This window comes from Bidens hawaiensis, unplaced genomic scaffold (genome assembly GCF_021521415.1).
Source record: "Bidens hawaiensis isolate Kalapana, Puna unplaced genomic scaffold, B.hawaiensis_p1.1 tig00017353_1, whole genome shotgun sequence".
Taxonomy (NCBI): Eukaryota; Viridiplantae; Streptophyta; class Magnoliopsida; order Asterales; family Asteraceae; genus Bidens; species Bidens hawaiensis.
This window is the reverse complement of record NW_027492628.1, coordinates 205,001-222,357: the sequence shown is the minus strand read 5'-3', so window position 1 is coordinate 222,357 and position 17,357 is coordinate 205,001. Positions and strand designations below refer to the sequence as shown.

The 17,357-nt window shown below is 35.1% G+C and overlaps 1 protein-coding gene and 1 pseudogene across 2 annotated transcripts; both read left to right on the top strand.

The window, feature by feature from the left end:
- Nucleotides 1–3,801: 3,801 nt before the first annotated feature.
- LOC143553719 (phenylalanine ammonia-lyase-like) lies at nucleotides 3,802–6,832 on the top strand. Its single transcript, XM_077043650.1, has 2 exons — nucleotides 3,802–4,319; nucleotides 4,938–6,832. The coding sequence occupies exons 1-2, from the start codon at nucleotides 3,946–3,948 to the stop codon at nucleotides 6,685–6,687; spliced, it is 2,124 nt and encodes a 707-aa protein (XP_076899765.1). The 5' UTR covers nucleotides 3,802–3,945; the 3' UTR covers nucleotides 6,688–6,832.
- A 1,946-nt stretch (nucleotides 6,833–8,778) lies between these two features.
- Nucleotides 8,779–16,498, top strand: LOC143553718 (phenylalanine ammonia-lyase-like; annotated as a pseudogene). The gene is made up of 2 exons (XR_013138882.1): nucleotides 8,779–9,233; nucleotides 14,611–16,498. The product of XR_013138882.1 is annotated as a phenylalanine ammonia-lyase-like (transcript).
- The last annotated feature ends 859 nt before the right edge of the window (nucleotides 16,499–17,357 follow it).

Below are 17,357 nucleotides of genomic sequence, written 5' to 3'. Positions count from 1 at the left end.
TGTGGTCGCTCCACCTTTTTTTGGAGTCACCAGATTTGCTTGATTTTTAAATGGAGGCTTCTCATGCATTTGACCCAAATTCATTGGTATGAGTCTTACCAAACCCAGATATTCCTTAAACGGGTTATAACATCTCATTAAATTAAAAATTATTCTCACCAAATTATTGATGTGAAAATCCTATAAAATAAGATATACTAAAAATTATTATATGATTTTTTTAAAAAGAAAGATATTATTTATAATTAAGAAACAATTGTATAGTAAAAAAAATAAGCGGGTCTTGCGTCTCACCAAACCCAGATAACCTTTAAACCCCATGTTATAACATCTTAGTTATTTGCGAAACCATTTTATCATCAAACTATAAGTATATTATAAATTTTATTTCAATAAATAAAATTAAACTCCAAAAAGTATATAAATATTAAAAACGAATAATATAAAACAGCTCTCGGGAAATAAAAACTTGTTCGTGATGAAAGCCTCCTCAACTGCAACCCCTGATTAAGCTCCCTCACCACCTCTTTCTTTCTTTCTTTCTACAGACGCTCCTATAGTCTTATCCTATCCTCACCACTCGGGAGTTCGATTTGCATTAATCTCTTCTTCTTTTATCTTTTTCATCAGGTAATTTATCCATCTCTATGAATTTTCCATTCTATATCTAAACCTGCTTTGTGTTTGATTGTAGGATCCCTCAATCGGAAATCTACAAATGCTATCTACAACACATCTCTAGGTAAGACCCAAAACCTAATCCTAATTTTAATTTCTGTATGATTTTGATGCTGAATTGTGAAACCAGATATGAATTAAGTTCGCATTTGGTTCGGTTAGGATTAAATTCGCCATGACTCACAAATCCATCCTACCTCGGGTTCTGATTTTAATTATAAAATGATAAATTTAGTTGAAATATACGTGTTATTATGTTTAAATCCAATTAATTATAAACAAGTGCGTTCTTGTCAGCATTGAGTGTTTGAAGCCAATTGATTTTGTATTCTTTGAATGATCATCTCTTTAATGTTTGTGGCAGGAAATAGCATCATTCGAAAGGAAGCGATAAGGAAAAAGAAGCGATTATAGCATCATTCGAAAACACTAATCGGTCCACATGATTTGGACTCCTTGAAGAGATTGCTGCATGATATCTCCTCTCTTTTTTATTTTATTTTATATGTATGCTCAAGTAGTGGGTTTTTACTTCAGTACTTCCATACTCGACATCAATATAGTGCAAATCCGTTTGAGATCATAGCGCCTTAGTCCTTCAGTTCACTACCTTCTTCATCTTCACAGTTGTACAGGCGAGAGAGAAATCGTCAGAAACCCTTACCGGGTCGTAGGCAGTGATGCTCGATGGCTGCGACGCTAACCTTTTTCTGCTGCAATCATTTATTTACCGTCCTCATCTGATTAAGTTATAGTTTTAATTAGGCAGATTTCAAACAAAAACAAAAAAAAAAAAAAAAAAAAAAAGAACTTTGTTTAGTTAATAGCCAAAATCGTTTGGGTCAAACCAGGTCATTCAAAAACAAACATCATATTGGTTCGTGTGAAAACGGGTTTCTGTCACGTGTAAAACCATGTTCAAGTTAATTTGGGTTCCGAGTAAAATGAGTTTGGGTCATAAAAAAACATCATATTGGTTTGTGTGAAAACAGGTTCAGGTCACGTGTAAAAATATATTTAGTTTAATATCGGTTTCGAGTTAAATGAACATAGATCAAAACAAATCCTTTAAAATAACTCATCAATTTATAACCTGTTAATTTAAGCCCTGAACTTCATAGAGGTTACTGCATATATCAAAAGCATAGGGAGGTTGCATTTGACTGTCATGGACATGGAGCTACTTTTATATCTAATATGTTGTGTATCGGGTACACCTTTTTTTTGTTGGGCTAGCAATAGCAACTGCAGCCATGGTTGGTAAATATGGAATTCAGGCTAAAAAATATTTCAAGGCTAAAACCACGAGGCCCATATCACACAGGCTCTATGAAGGTGGGAATAAGCAAGTAAATGGGAAGGAATTTTTGTTTTCATCGACTAAGGTTAAACCCGTTGCATCAAGCATCTAATCAAGGGATTTGGCATCTGGCCTGCTTGCAGCAAGACTATCATAATGTGGCTGAAGAAATCTACAAGTTGTTTTTCGATATCTATCACAATAAGTTTTGAAAAACTTTTATGAATGTGAAATTTGAATTTTGTGATGCAGAAAACTACTTTCTATGGAACCAGATAGGTTCCTAGCCCGTTTGATCTGAACCATTTTTGACATGTTACCCAATCAAACTATACATATAGATAAATGTATATGTATTGTTTAATGCATGTTTACTTTAATAAATCTTTCCAATGTCAACCAGATTGTGTTTCTGCCGCAACGCACGGGTAAGTTACTAGTTACTAATAAAGATGAATAACATAATTTAACTTTTAAGTTTAATATATATATATAAATAACTGATGAATTTTTTTATATATATGATTATAACACTAAGATTTTATCTTTATATAATAACTATGAAAAATACCAAAATTAAGAAAGAAAAATATATATATATATATATATATATATATATATATATATATATATATATATATATTCCAACGCATTCCACATACTTTTTTAAGCGAAATTTCATGTTTATTTGGGTGATCGAAAGTGTCGAGACTATTCAACGTAGAAACAGAATGAAGTCACTAGGAAATTCACCCACTCTTCCACCATAAGCTAATGGAGTCGTCGTGGAATGGAGGCTACCAGTCAAGCATTCTGTGGAAACTTTGACTGGAAAATGCACCTTCTTTTACATGCAATCATATGCAATATACAAATATCTTGCACCAACCAGGCAACCACTTTATATTTCACCATAATATATTATTAAAAAATGTTGCATTAGGTTCTATTTCTATAATTGATTTTATCATTATTTTTTATTTATTTTCAACAAACTAACCTACTCTTTTAAATCACATAACTTATAGTTAGAAGGCGAGACACCTTACCATCATACCGTGTCTTTCTGAAACTTACATCTATAAATCTTTAATTGGTATGTCAATCTTCGAGGACTTATCATTATATATCTTTAACTTGTATGTTAATCTTTTTGAACAAACAATTTGTACGTCAATGCTTCAAATAACTTCTAGTCTTCTATATACAAATAATATTACTAAAAGACATTATCTTATGTTCGCTTTGATCATTAGGCTAACCGTAGTGTGATTCTCCCCGCCAAACCAATTACAATCGCTCCACATATGGGGGTTAAGGTGTTAACGGGCAAGGGGCTCAACGATGGGAGACCGCAATTAAATTCAACTAACAAACATTTTCATATAAAAATAAAATAGACTCCATTATGCTTGTTTCTTCGTTATCATACCTACCACAATTGGTATCTCAATCTCAATTCTCAAATCATTATTAAAATACATACAAAGTCTTAATTACACAAGTATGTGCACATCTACTTTATATCCAAGACAATGATTATAATAAAAACTATAAAACACATACAAACACCAACTACCACTCTTGTTTACATTGGCAGCCAGTTGTTCAATAGCCAACTACTTCTCTTTGCTTTCGTTATGGCCCACCTCTCCACAACCATAATCTTCACCGTTAATGGTTGATCACATATAATATAATCAAGGGTCATGATTAATCCTCACCCAACCCACCACCCCTTAGAATTTATTCACATTTCACACCACTTTCTTTCTATATAAACCACAATCTTCAGCTACCCTCTACTCATCACATTTTGCAACCATTCAATATATACAACCATTTCTTTTTATATTATATATAAGTAATATAAGTATATAACACCTTAAGTTCATAACTTCATATTAAGCTATTAACACATCCTTAAACACATACAACGTTATAAGTGTTTAACATTAGTGTTTGAAATGGAGAATGGACATGCAAATGGTGTGGCAACTGAGTTTTGTATTAAGGATCCTTTGAATTGGGGTGTGGCTGCTGAGGCTTTAACCGGTAGTCACCTTGATGAGGTGAAGAGAATGGTGGCTGAGTTTAGGAGGCCAGTGGTGAAGTTAGGAGGTGAGACGTTGACTGTGTCTCAGGTGGCTGGGATCGCGGCTACTGGTGATGTGAAAGTAGAGCTGGCTGAGTCTGCCAGGGCCGGAGTAAAGGCGAGTAGTGATTGGGTTATGGAGAGTATGAATAAAGGGACGGATAGTTATGGTGTCACCACAGGGTTCGGTGCCACGTCCCACCGTAGAACTAAGAACGGTGGGGCCCTTCAGAAGGAACTCATCAGGTAAATATTTTATTTTTTATTTAGTGTTGATATCGTAACAAACTTAAATAATATTAAATTATTTAAAGAGTGGTAGTTAGGTGGTTTTTACTTTTTGTACATGTATCATGACTTCTATAAGTGGAAATTAAAAATAACAACTTGTAAATAGGTATTCGCTAGTTATCTTAAAATAGATATATTATATGTGCGTGTTATTCATGAACTTAAATGATAAATTAATATATAAGTAGATGTTACAATCATGAAAAAGTGAAAGAGGTTAAAGATAGTCCATGGCACCATCAAATTTGGTGCGCCAAACTTCGAGAATACGAACATAATTTAACAAAATTTGTTGAATAAGTTTTTTTTTTAATGAAACACTTAGTAATTTTAACTTTAACTACTGTTGTGTAAAGTTCTCCTAAATATTTAAATAATAGTAATTAGTTATTAGTAATACAAGAATTTAAAAAGTTAATTAATTTTAAAAATATTGTTTCACTTAATTATTTATTTCTTTCTTTATATTTACTTCCTTTTAACTTTTTAACGAATATTACAATTCGCTTAATACTTACAACACTCTTATCTACGAGGTTCAAATAAATGCTAACTAAAATTGTTGTATTTCAGATTTTTGAACGCCGGAATATTTGGCAACGGCACAGAATCATGCCACACACTTCCACATTCCGCCACAAGAGCCGCAATGCTCGTAAGAATCAACACCCTCCTCCAGGGTTACTCTGGCATTCGTTTCGAGATCTTGGAAGCCATCACCAAGTTCTTAAACACCAACATCACCCCTTGTTTACCCCTCCGCGGCACCATCACCGCGTCAGGGGACCTCGTCCCCCTTTCCTATATTGCGGGCCTTCTCACGGGCCGGCCCAACTCCAAAGCCGTTGGGCCAAATGGGGAAACCCTCAATGCCGAAAAGGCATTTACCCTTGCGGGTGTGGACAGCGGGTTCTTTGAACTACAACCTAAAGAAGGCCTAGCACTTGTTAATGGTACCGCGGTTGGATCAGGGATGGCCTCTATGGTTCTTTTCGAAGCCAATGTGCTTGCATTGTTATCCGAAGTGTTGTCCGCAATTTTCGCAGAGGTTATGCAAGGAAAACCCGAGTTCACCGACCACTTGACGCATAAACTTAAACATCACCCCGGACAAATAGAAGCCGCGGCAATCATGGAATACATTCTAGACGGAAGTGATTACGTTAAGGCCGCGCAAAAGGTTCATGAAATGGACCCTTTGCAAAAACCTAAACAAGACAGGTACGCCCTAAGGACGTCGCCTCAATGGCTAGGTCCGCAAATAGAAGTCATTCGTTCGTCGACGAAAATGATCGAACGAGAGATTAACTCGGTTAATGACAACCCGTTGATTGATGTATCGCGTAACAAGGCGTTACATGGTGGTAACTTTCAAGGAACTCCTATAGGAGTGTCCATGGACAACACGCGTTTGGCTATTGCCTCGATTGGGAAACTCATGTTTGCGCAATTCTCCGAGCTTGTGAATGATTTCTACAATAACGGGTTACCTTCGAATCTTTCTGGTGGACGGAATCCTAGCTTGGATTATGGTTTCAAAGGGGGAGAAATCGCCATGGCGTCTTATTGTTCCGAGCTTCAGTTTCTTGCAAACCCGGTGACAAACCATGTCCAAAGTGCGGAACAACATAATCAAGATGTGAACTCATTAGGGTTGATTTCGGCTAGGAAAACCGCGGAAGCTGTTGAAATCTTGAAGCTAATGTCATCAACATACTTGGTAGCTCTATGCCAGTCTATTGACTTGAGGCATTTGGAAGAAAACATGAAATCAACAGTGAAGAACACCGTAAGCCAAGTAGCGAAAAAGGTCCTAACCATGGGCGTGAATGGCGAGCTTCACCCTTCAAGATTTTGTGAAAAGGACTTGCTTCGTGTAGTCGATAGAGAGTATGTGTTTGCATACATCGACGACCCTTGCAGCGCTACCTACCCGCTGATGCAAAAGCTTCGACAAGTCCTTGTCGATCACGCTTTAAACAATGGTGAAAATGAGAAGAACACAAGCACTTCAATCTTTAATAAGATTGGTGCTTTTGAAGAGGAACTTAAGGTCCTTTTGCCTAAAGAAGTCGAGGGTGTTCGAGTTGCATACGAAGATGGTACATTGGCAATCCCTAACAGGATCAAAGCTTGTAGATCATATCCATTGTATAAGTTTGTGAGGGAGGAGCTTGGGTCTGGTTTCTTGACCGGTGAAAAGGTGACTTCGCCCGGGGAGGAGTTTGATAAGGTGTTTACAGCAATGTGCAAAGGCGAAATCATCGATCCGTTACTAGAGTGTGTTCAGGGTTGGGATGGAGTTCCTCTTTCAATCTCTTAGAATCAAGTTTATAATTTGTTTTCTGTTTGATACTTTCTTTATAATTTTTGGGATTCATTGTATGTTTTGGTTGGTATTTTGAGATTCAAATATAACTTGTACCATTTCTTCTTTGTGAGTTATCAAACAATTTGGTTACCATGTATATTTATGGTTATGAATGTATTAGCATATTGTGTCATCAATACAACCATTTATGCTATATATCACATGGATATCATTTGTTTAGTAGTTTGATACCCCTTGTGGTATACTTACCGTTTACCACCCCTTACCACAACACAGGTATAAAACTATAAATATCGTTGTCTCTCAAACCTTGTCTTGCATTGCTCAATTCATCATTGCCTCTTCTTCTCTCTAGACCTTCGCCGATGCATGGAGATATTCATGCAAAATCTCATCACCATCGACAGTGTTGAGGCATCCACACCGCATAGCCTTAGGCGTATATTTTATAGATAATAAATATATGACGGAGAGCGTTTAGAGTACTCTAAATCTAAAGATAAACAACATATTTTCTTAATAGGCTAGTAAAACCTTTCCATTTAAGTTTTCAGATCTTATTTTCAAACTCGTGTCTTTATTGTTCTAATTTAAATATTCTTTTAATCATAAATAGTGCCTAAATGAGTTTATGTTATTCAGTTATGTCAAATAAACTGATGAAAATAGAGATTACATTCTTACAAGATAGAAACAAACAAACTCCTGTACGAAACATTACAAGAATCAGGTTTTAAAAATGATTCATTTGACTTCAACAAGTCCAACACGTTACAAACCAAAGTGTGAATAGCATGTACTTAACTCACACAAACCACGTTGTCAAAGTGATTCAGTTGACTTCACTAAGTCCAACACGTACGTTATAAACTAATGTGTGAATAGCAATATTGTACCTAATATATTTCCTCAATAATATATGATGTATCTTTTATATAATTATATAATGTTTTTATATGATTTAATTTATTTCCATCAACAAACTCACAATGTGTTCACACAAACATTAAATATCATTTATTTTTTTTTATACAGACTGGCGTTGCATAACACCTCCACGTCTGAACACTAAAACCCGTCCGATGATATCAAGATCAACGGCCTATATTGTAGTCAACTAACTTGGTCTCGGATATCATATTCCTACCCACAAGAACAATAATTACTTAACTCAAACCATGTAACTTGTTCCCAACATATATTATGAATCAAGACTTGTACATAGCTCTACCAAGAGGCCTTTTGTTCTTTTATTCCTTTTTTCTTTAGACTAGGGTAAATGCAAAACCCATACCTACCCATAATATATAGGAAATTTAATTTAAAACTAAATTATTAGACAACTCCATAAATATACGGGAAAATAATCAATATGCGGATTTAACTTTAAAGTAAATAAAATATTTACTTGACTTTTTTTTATAATGTACATTCTCAATCTTATCAACTCGTATATTTTTTAGTCATTAGCCGATTATATTTTCAACTAACAAAATTCATCATGTGTCATACGACTGTCAGGTCAATAGCTTCTATTAATAAAAATAGTCGGAGTGGGCCAGTTTTTTTGGCCTCCGACAAGATTCTTTGTCATTCAATAAGATTGTTTTGACTTCTAAGACATTTTGGTTTCTGACGAGATATTTATGACACATTATATAATCTTGTTGGTTAAAATTCTTGTCATCGATCTAATGATTAAAAAGTATATAGCAATCTATATACTACAATCAAACATCATGAGAAAAAACTGGTCAGACAAACAATTAACATTTTAAATATAGTAGTCATTTTATGTTAAAAATATCATCCATATATACAAGCCACAAGAACAATAATCAATTAATCACTTCAACCATTATGAATCAAGACTTTCACAGTTGCACATTGCTCTACCAATAATATATATCTTTTTGTTTTCTAGAATGGGGTATAAATGCAAAAACCATACCTACCCATAAAATATATAGCAAACTTAACTAAAAATTTAAAACAAAACATTTAATATATTATACAACTCCATAATAAAATATATGGACATATGTTCAATATAAGCCAATACCCTCAACCTAGGCAAGCATCCCTCCGATCCTTCTCTCTCTAGAACAAAACAAAACATTCACTCACTAGAACATCATGGGCAGTTTAACATCCGAGGTTAATACAATGCATTCAAATGTTAATGCAACTGTGGACTTATGTGTTAAGGGTGATCCATTGAACTGGGGTGTGGCTGCTGAGGCTTTAACCGGTAGCCACCTTGATGAGGTGAAGAGAATGGTGGCTGAGTTTAGGAGGCCAGTGGTGAAGTTAGGAGGTGAGACGTTGACTGTGTCCCAGGTGGCTGGGATCGCGGCTACTGGTGATGTGAAAGTAGAGCTGGCTGAGTCTGCCAGGGCCGGAGTAAAGGCGAGTAGTGATTGGGTTATGGAGAGTATGAATAAAGGGACGGATAGTTACGGTGTTACTACTGGGTTTGGAGCCACGTCTCACCGGAGGACTAAGCAAGGTGGTGCTCTTCAAAAGGAACTTATCAGGTGATTTGATTATGTTTATGATTATTTTCATAACTATATATATTATTTTCTTATTGTTTACTTGAAGGTAGAGAAATGATCCATGATGAAGAGCCCATTTTCATCAAGTATATATTTTTAAAGCTCAAATATATTTTCTCTCGCCTCAGTATATATTTTTAACTAGTTTCTCTGGCTTCAAGTACCAAGATCTAATTATAGTAAGTCAAGTTAAAAACTACATGGAAGTTAGAGTTTTTTCTTTATTTTATATTTAAGGCTATAAATGTGAAGTAGTAATCTGTTTTGGTATACTTATTTTTTTTTTTTATATCAAAGCAAACTTATATATCAAAATGTTCTAATTTTTACTATTTAACCACATAAATAATAATACTATATGTTTAATACTTTAGTTCCTAAACGTTCACAATTAATCTAACCAAAAATGAAACTTTTCTTTTTACTAAACTAAAGGAAATTAAAGTATAATTTATAACATTAAACATTGATATATATTTTCTTGTTATCATAAGATTTTGCACGGTTGTATAGATATACTCCATAATATTTTTTTAGAACGGCTAATTAACTCGCAAACGCACGCACGTTATCTAAGACTAATCTTAAATTTGCACATTGTCTACCGTTAGCCTAGAATCCTTAATCAATATTTTTTCAAACAAGGACGAAGCTTAGTTGGGGCCGGGGTGGACCCGGCCCCCTCCGTTTTTTCGCTCAATAGTATAAATTTATCCTTTTATTGTTAAAAATTTTTATACATAGTGTAAATTTACCCGTTTATGACCGAAAATTTGAGTTCGGCCCCCCTCCGTTTTTCGCTCGTTAGTGTAAATTTATCTTTTTTTTCCTGAAAATTTGTATATATAATGTAAATTTACCCGTTTCTAACCGAAATTTTGAGCCCGGCCCCTCCGATTTTTATCTCGGTAGTGTAAATTTATACTTTTCCGGCCGAAAATTTTTACACATAGTGTAAATTTACCCGTTTTCGACCAAAATTTTGAGCTCACGCCCCTCTAGTTTATGAATTTTTTTATACATATTGAGTCCGGCCCCCTCGACATTTATGTCCAAGCTTCGCCATTGTTTACAAACCTTAATTCGTTATTTTACAAGTACTAATTTGGTGTATAGATATAATTGACAAAGTAAACTAAAGATCGATTTATACGTTTCATGAGTCATGACAAACAAAGGCACAAAGCATACATCACTAAAGTTTGTTAATTTTTTTTAAGTCACCGAAACTTGACTTACTAAATTAATGTTCAACGAAAGAAGTTAAATACGGAGTAACTATTAAAGTAAATACATATTTTTGTATATTTATTGAACAATTTTGTGATATATTAATCTAGAGTTATGAATAATAAACGGTATAATTTCACAAAGAAACTAAAAAAAAGGTTTTACTAACAATTTTAATATACCCATTAAAGTCTCGTTAGAATATGCATATTTTCTAAATCATTTAAAAATAACGATTTTATTACATTTTAAGCTGATTACTTTTTGATGAGTGATTCGAATCGTTCAAATATAGAAATGTATAAAATTTTATTATATAAATTTGTATCTCAATAAACGGTGTTGTTACCTTTATTATTTTATAGGCTAATTTATACAGACTTTTATCTTTTGTTTTTAGATCTATATGTTAAGAGGAACTTTTTTATACAGCTTGATACAGTAAAGCTATTTACTGGAAGCACTTTGGTGTCTTTACTCTTTTGTTAAATATTTATATAATATACGATTAGATAATTTAAGGCATAAAAAATGTAGTGTAATGAAAAAGAGAGATTGTGTATTTGTTTGTATGATGACATCTGTCTATGAGGGATTCGTGTTTCACGAAGAAAGGATAAGTTGGCCTCGAACAGCGCGTCACGTGTCTCATTAATGACCAGTAGATCGGATCCCACGAATTTAGATCTGGACCCAACCGTAATTTCGCACAACAGTAAGACTGAGGAGTGTGGGGCTTCAATGGTGGCGCTAGAGCCCCTCCGCTCGCGCCCCCAGGCGCTAACACCACACCACCAGGGGCGCTAGCAGGGCGCTAACGGGGCGCTAGCGGGAAAAACAAGACAGGCGTGAGCCGGTTAGCGGGAGAAGAGAGAGAGGAGCACACCTTTTGATGTTTTTTGGACCGTCGGGAAGCCGAAAAAAACAAAAAATATATATATATATTTCTATATAATTATACTCCATTTCACCCATTTTTATACCAAAACTTCAAACCTTCACCCAAAATCAATTCATCTTCTCAACTTTTTTTTAAAAAAATGGCTGGAAATTGGTTCCCAAACCTTGATTCAGATTATCTTAACGACGATTTTTGGTCGTCACCGCACTAACCGACTTCAGTAACCTAAATCCAGTCGATCAAATGCTAATGGAAAAGCAAAAGGAACGTATCCGAAAGAGGTTGATCGAATAAGACCAAGCCGAAGAATAAGAAGAATGTTTCTTTTTAGTACTTTAATTTTTATTTTATTTTTAGATATTAATGTGTGTTTTTTTTAATAATTTATGAGTTTTTTTAATAATACGTTATTTGAATATATTTATAAAAAAATAAAAAAAAAATTTCGCTGGAGCCCCTCCACACCAGAGGCCAGGGGCTCCACCAGGGGCTCCAACACCCCCTTATCCAGTTTCTCTCTCTGCCACACGTCATAATATTATTGGTTCTTGGCTCTGCTGGAGCTCCCACTAAAGCCTCCACACCCCTCAGTCTAATTACACTACAAAGTCACAAACTAACGGCCGGCTAAAAATAGAAATATAGCATCTATATACTAATTCGATTTTTCCCCTGAAATTTGTTGAGTCCCGTTTGCTCAACACCGGTCAAACTATATTGTTTTAACCGAGCCTATTGGCATTATAGTTTGACTTGAGTATTCTTCCCGAAAAACTATATCACCAGTTGACACTTAACCGTCGTTGTGTCACCACAATAACAAAATTATTTAACGTAACACATGGTGAGACGAAAACTCGGATAGACTCGAGATTCGAACTAAAAATTTTGCATAAGCCTTATCTCAAATTCTTTATGTCTTAATTTATTAAAAGTAATATAAGTTAGGATTGAAATTCTGTCTCCACGGAAAAACCTAAGCATCTTATCACTAGATCACAAATTATAAATTGCTAAAATTTGTTGCTAGTAAACTTATTTAAACATGCATGATTTTGAAAATACTTATCAATTAGTATGGACATATCTTTAGCCTTTAGTAGGGGTCCAAATGAGCCGAGCTGCTTGCGAGCTACTCGAGATTGACTCATTAAAAAGCTCATTTGAGCCGAGCTTTATCGAGCCCGAGCTGAGCCCAAGCTCAAGCCTAAAAATAAGCTCGTTTAATAAACGAGGCCGAGCCCGAGCTTTACTTATTGAGCTCGAGCCGGCTCGCGAGCCTAAACGAGCCTGTCATTTATATAATTTTTTTAAAATATATATTTAATAATTATTAATTAATAAATATAATGTTATGAAAAAATAAATAAAAATAACTGAATAATATATATTCTTTTATACGTAAAATTATAATAGAAAAAAATATAAAATAGTTATAATTATATAAAAAATAATTGATAAATAGTAAACGAGTCGAGCTCGAGCTTCAAAATCCATTCACGAGCCGAGCTCGAGCTTTAAAAATATAGCTCGATGCGAGCCGAGCAGCTCGAGCTCGAGCTCTTCGTAAGCTAAACGAGCCGAGCTCGAGCCTAGTCGAGCTTGGGCTCGGTTCGGCTCGACTCGTTTGTACCCCTAGCCTTTAGGTTATTCTAAAACAAACGCATAACACATTAAACCTAAAATTATTCTTTTCAATTAAACGATTATATCTTTTTAATCAATACATTAGCATGTCCAGGTTTTTTCTCAATCATACCATAATGCTTTTATTAAAAGATTTATATTATGAATATGTGTCAATTTTTTATATTTAACATTTATTTTAAATTATAAATTAAAAAATCGAAATAAAAAAAATCCTTTTTAAACAAACAATTATTAAAGTGCTTTTTCTAGAAAAAACTAAAGAAACAATTTTTAAAATATATTTTGTAGGATCGTGATAATATATAAAGACCATGAAAATATATAAACATTTAATTATTTTAAAATCTTTCACAACTCTCCTAATTTATTAACCATCTACGCAAATACCTTTCATGATTTGAATTATTAATCTCTTATATAGAGGAAACATATATGCATTAGAGCATCTCCAATGTTTGGTGATGGTTTGAAATTCAAACATTTTAATCATTCATTCAAATTCTATCCTATTTCATTCTCACTCCTTCATTCTCTCTCACACACCTTACAAACTATATTGAAATTCCAAACCATTTTCACTCTCTCTCCTCTTCTCTCTCTCTCACCTAGGAGCCACCTAAGACTATCCATTATGGTGACCATTTCTCACAACCGGTTGCAAGGTGGCATAAAATGACAAAAGAACATTTTAATTAAATAATTGTAAATTCATTTTTGTCCACAACCGGTTGCAACCTAGGTTGTTCTAGCAACCCAAGTTTGCAACCAAACTTTTACATCTAACTTGGTTTTTTTATAAAAATTACAATTTTTAACATTTTTTAAAAAAAATGTAACAGCATGGTTTTATTTATAAAAAAATATTGAACATTTTGATATAAATTTGATAAAAAATGAAGCATATTTTTTTAATAAAATATTGGTTTAGGTTGGGTTGTGATAGTGAGTGAAATATTGAATTGGGTTGGGTTGTATAGGTGGAAGAGAAAGAAATTAGTTTTTTAATAAATGATTAGGTTGGTTTGGGTTGTGATAGTGGATAGTCTAAGATTCAAACCTCCTAAGAACACATCATTGGAGATGCCAACTAGGATATTAATCTTTTTTGGATTTAAAAAGAAAATCATTTATAAACTTTTTCTTAAGTTTTAATAAATAGACACATTTGCTTGGTTTTCCGGAAACTGCTTTTATTTTCTTTTAACATACATAACATCTATAAAAATAACCGTTTAAGAAAAGCAAAATATAATATATAACAAATATTAAAAGAAAAACATGTGAGTGAACATTTTGCTTGAACATTATATTTTATAAATAATAAAAGTAAATTAAAATGGGCTTCTTAAATGTATTTTCCATTAAAAAAATTCATTCAAAATGATTTGTTGATGAGTTAAAGAGGTTTCAACTTTCAAGTAAGGGTTCAAGACTTCAAGTCCGTAATTCTAAAAAAAAAATAATTTAAAACAATGCAAGAGTTGACTCACTTGTATTTTGACTTTTGACTTTCTTAAAAAAGAAAAAAAAAATCTAAAGTTGACTCAGTTGTTTTTGACTTTTGACTTTTCACAGATTCTTAAACGCCGGAATATTCGGAAACGGCACGGAATCATCCCATACTCTTCCACACACCGCCACAAGAGCCGCCATGCTCGTCCGAATCAACACCCTCCTCCAAGGTTACTCCGGCATCCGTTTCGATATCTTAGAAGCCATAACCAAACTCCTTAACGCTGACATCACCCCATGCATACCCTTACGTGGCACCATCACCGCATCAGGCGACCTCGTCCCACTCTCCTACATTGCCGGACTCCTCACCGGCCGCCCCAACTCCAAAGCCGTCGGTCCGAACACACAAACTGTCAACGCGGAAACCGCGTTTGCTTTAGCCGGTATTGAAACCGGGTTCTTTGAGTTACAACCTAAAGAAGGCCTAGCACTTGTTAATGGTACCCGCGGTTGGGTCCGGGTTGGCTTCCATGGTTCTTTTTGATGCTAATGTACTTGCATTGTTATCCGAAGTCTTGTCCGCGATATTCGCGGAGGTTATGCAAGGAAAACCCGAGTTCACCGACCATTTAAGGCATAAATTGAAGCACCATCCGGGACAGATCGAGGCGGCTGCGATAATGGAATACATTCTAGACTGAAGTGATTACGTTAAGGCCGCGCAAAAGGTTCATGAAATGGACCCTTTGCAAAAGCCTAAACAAGACAGGTACGCCCTAAGGACATCGCCTCAATGGCTAGGTCCGCAAATAGAAGTCATTCGTTCGTCGACGAAAATGATAGAACGAGAGATTAACTCGGTTAATGACAACCCGTTGATTGATGTATCGCGTAACAAGGCGTTACATGGTGGTAACTTTCAAGGGACTCCTATAGGAGTGTCCATGGACAACACGCGTTTGGCTATTGCCTCAATTGGGAAACTCATGTTTGCGCAATTCTCCGAGCTTGTGAATGATTTTTACAATAATGGGTTGCCTTCGAATCTCTCGGGTGGACGGAATCCTAGCTTGGATTATGGGTTTAAAGGTGCGGAAATTGCTATGGCGTCTTATTGTTCCGAGCTTCAGTTTCTTGCAAACCCGGTGACAAACCATGTACAAAGTGCGGAACAACATAATCAAGATGTGAACTCTTTAGGGTTGATTTCGTCACGTAAAACCGCGGAAGCTATTGATATTCTAAAGCTCATGTTATCTACATACTTGGTAGCTCTATGCCAAGCCATAGACTTAAGGCACTTGGAGGAGAATTTGAAGGCCACGGTTAAGAACACGGTGAACCATGTAGCGAAAAAGGTCCTAACCATGGGCGTGAATGGCGAGCTTCACCCGTCGAGATTTTGTGAAAAGGACTTGCTTCGAGTCGTTGATAGAGAGTATGTTTTTGCATACATCGACGACCCTTGTAGCGCGACGTACCCATTGATGCAAAAGCTTCGACAAGTTCTTGTCGATCACTCGTTAAAGAATGGAGAGAAAGAGAAGGATGCAAGTACTTCAATCTTCCAAAAGATTGAGGTTTTTGAAGAGGAGCTAAAAGCCCTTTTGCCAAAGGAAGTGGACAATGTATGAAGCGGTTTTGAGAACGGTGGCTTGGAAATTGCTAACCGGATTGAAGCGTGTAGGTCATACCCGTTGTACCGGTTTGTGAGGGAAGAGCTTGGGACCGGGTACCTGACTGGGGAGAATGTTACGTCGCCCGGAGAGGAGTTTGATAAGGTGTTCACCGCGATATGCAAAGGAAGATTGATTGATCCATTGTTGGAATGTCTTGAAGGGTGGAATGGTGTTCCTCTTCCAATTTGTTAGCTATTTGTTAATTGTTACATCTTTTTTAGTATTAACTTCTTGGTATTGTATCATTGTATTGTTACCGTAATCGTGATAAACAGTTGTTTTTGATCAAAAGTCCGAGTCGAACAAGGTGTCATGTTATTCCTTTTAGAAGAAAGACCATTTTAGAAGTAGCATGTTTGTAGTTCTTATAAAATTCTAAAGGTGGTTTTTGCTACATGTGGGCTGGTAACTTGGCATGCCTATATGTTTGTTAGCCCACTAAATTTGTTCATGGTAGTGACTAGAGGTGCACAAAAAACCCGTACCCGGAATTGGACCCGAAAAAAAATCCAGAACTGGTTTTCTATACCCAGGTATTCTATGCCCGAAACCGGAACCAACCCTACCCGTAGGGTATGGATAGGGTATGCTTTTTGAGCTTAATACCCGTACCCGGAACCGTACCCGATTTATACCCGTAAATACCCGAAACCGGTCATACCTCATACCCATACCCGGTTATACCCGATACCCGATAACAATTTTCTAATACCCGAAATAATACATGAATTTTTATAGTATATTTTTATGTTTACTTCACAACTTTTACGTTTAAGTTTTTTTATAATGCATATTATTAAGTAAAGAATTTGTACTTAAGTGGATTTATGGTTTTGTAATATAGTTTAATTATTTTTATAAATTACAAAGCAAATTTAAATTTTAAACAAATTTAAAAATGAATAAATAAATCAATCAATCAATCATGCCCCGTAAAATCCCACCGACAGCAAAGCTATAAGTAGGGTCTGGGGAGGGTGGGATGTAGGCACACCGTACCTCTATCCAAATGAATAAAGAGGTGGCTTCCAGAGAGACTCTCGACTCTAAGTACATGTGTATGAAGCAAAATAAAGGAAATCAAAGTTTAACAATTATATAAAAACTACTACTAATTATAATAATATTAATAATAAGATCACAGTTTAACAGCTATATAAAAGCTAATAATAATTATAATAATAATAA

Bases quoted from the DNA above. Each gene is read 5' to 3' on its own strand.
- LOC143553719 (XM_077043650.1), top strand. From the start codon at position 3,946: ATGGAGAATGGACATGCAAATGGTGTGGCAACTGAGTTTTGTATTAAG. The intron at 4,320-4,937 runs GTAAATATTTTA...GTTGTATTTCAG, and splicing joins CTTCAGAAGGAACTCATCAG to ATTTTTGAACGCCGGAATAT.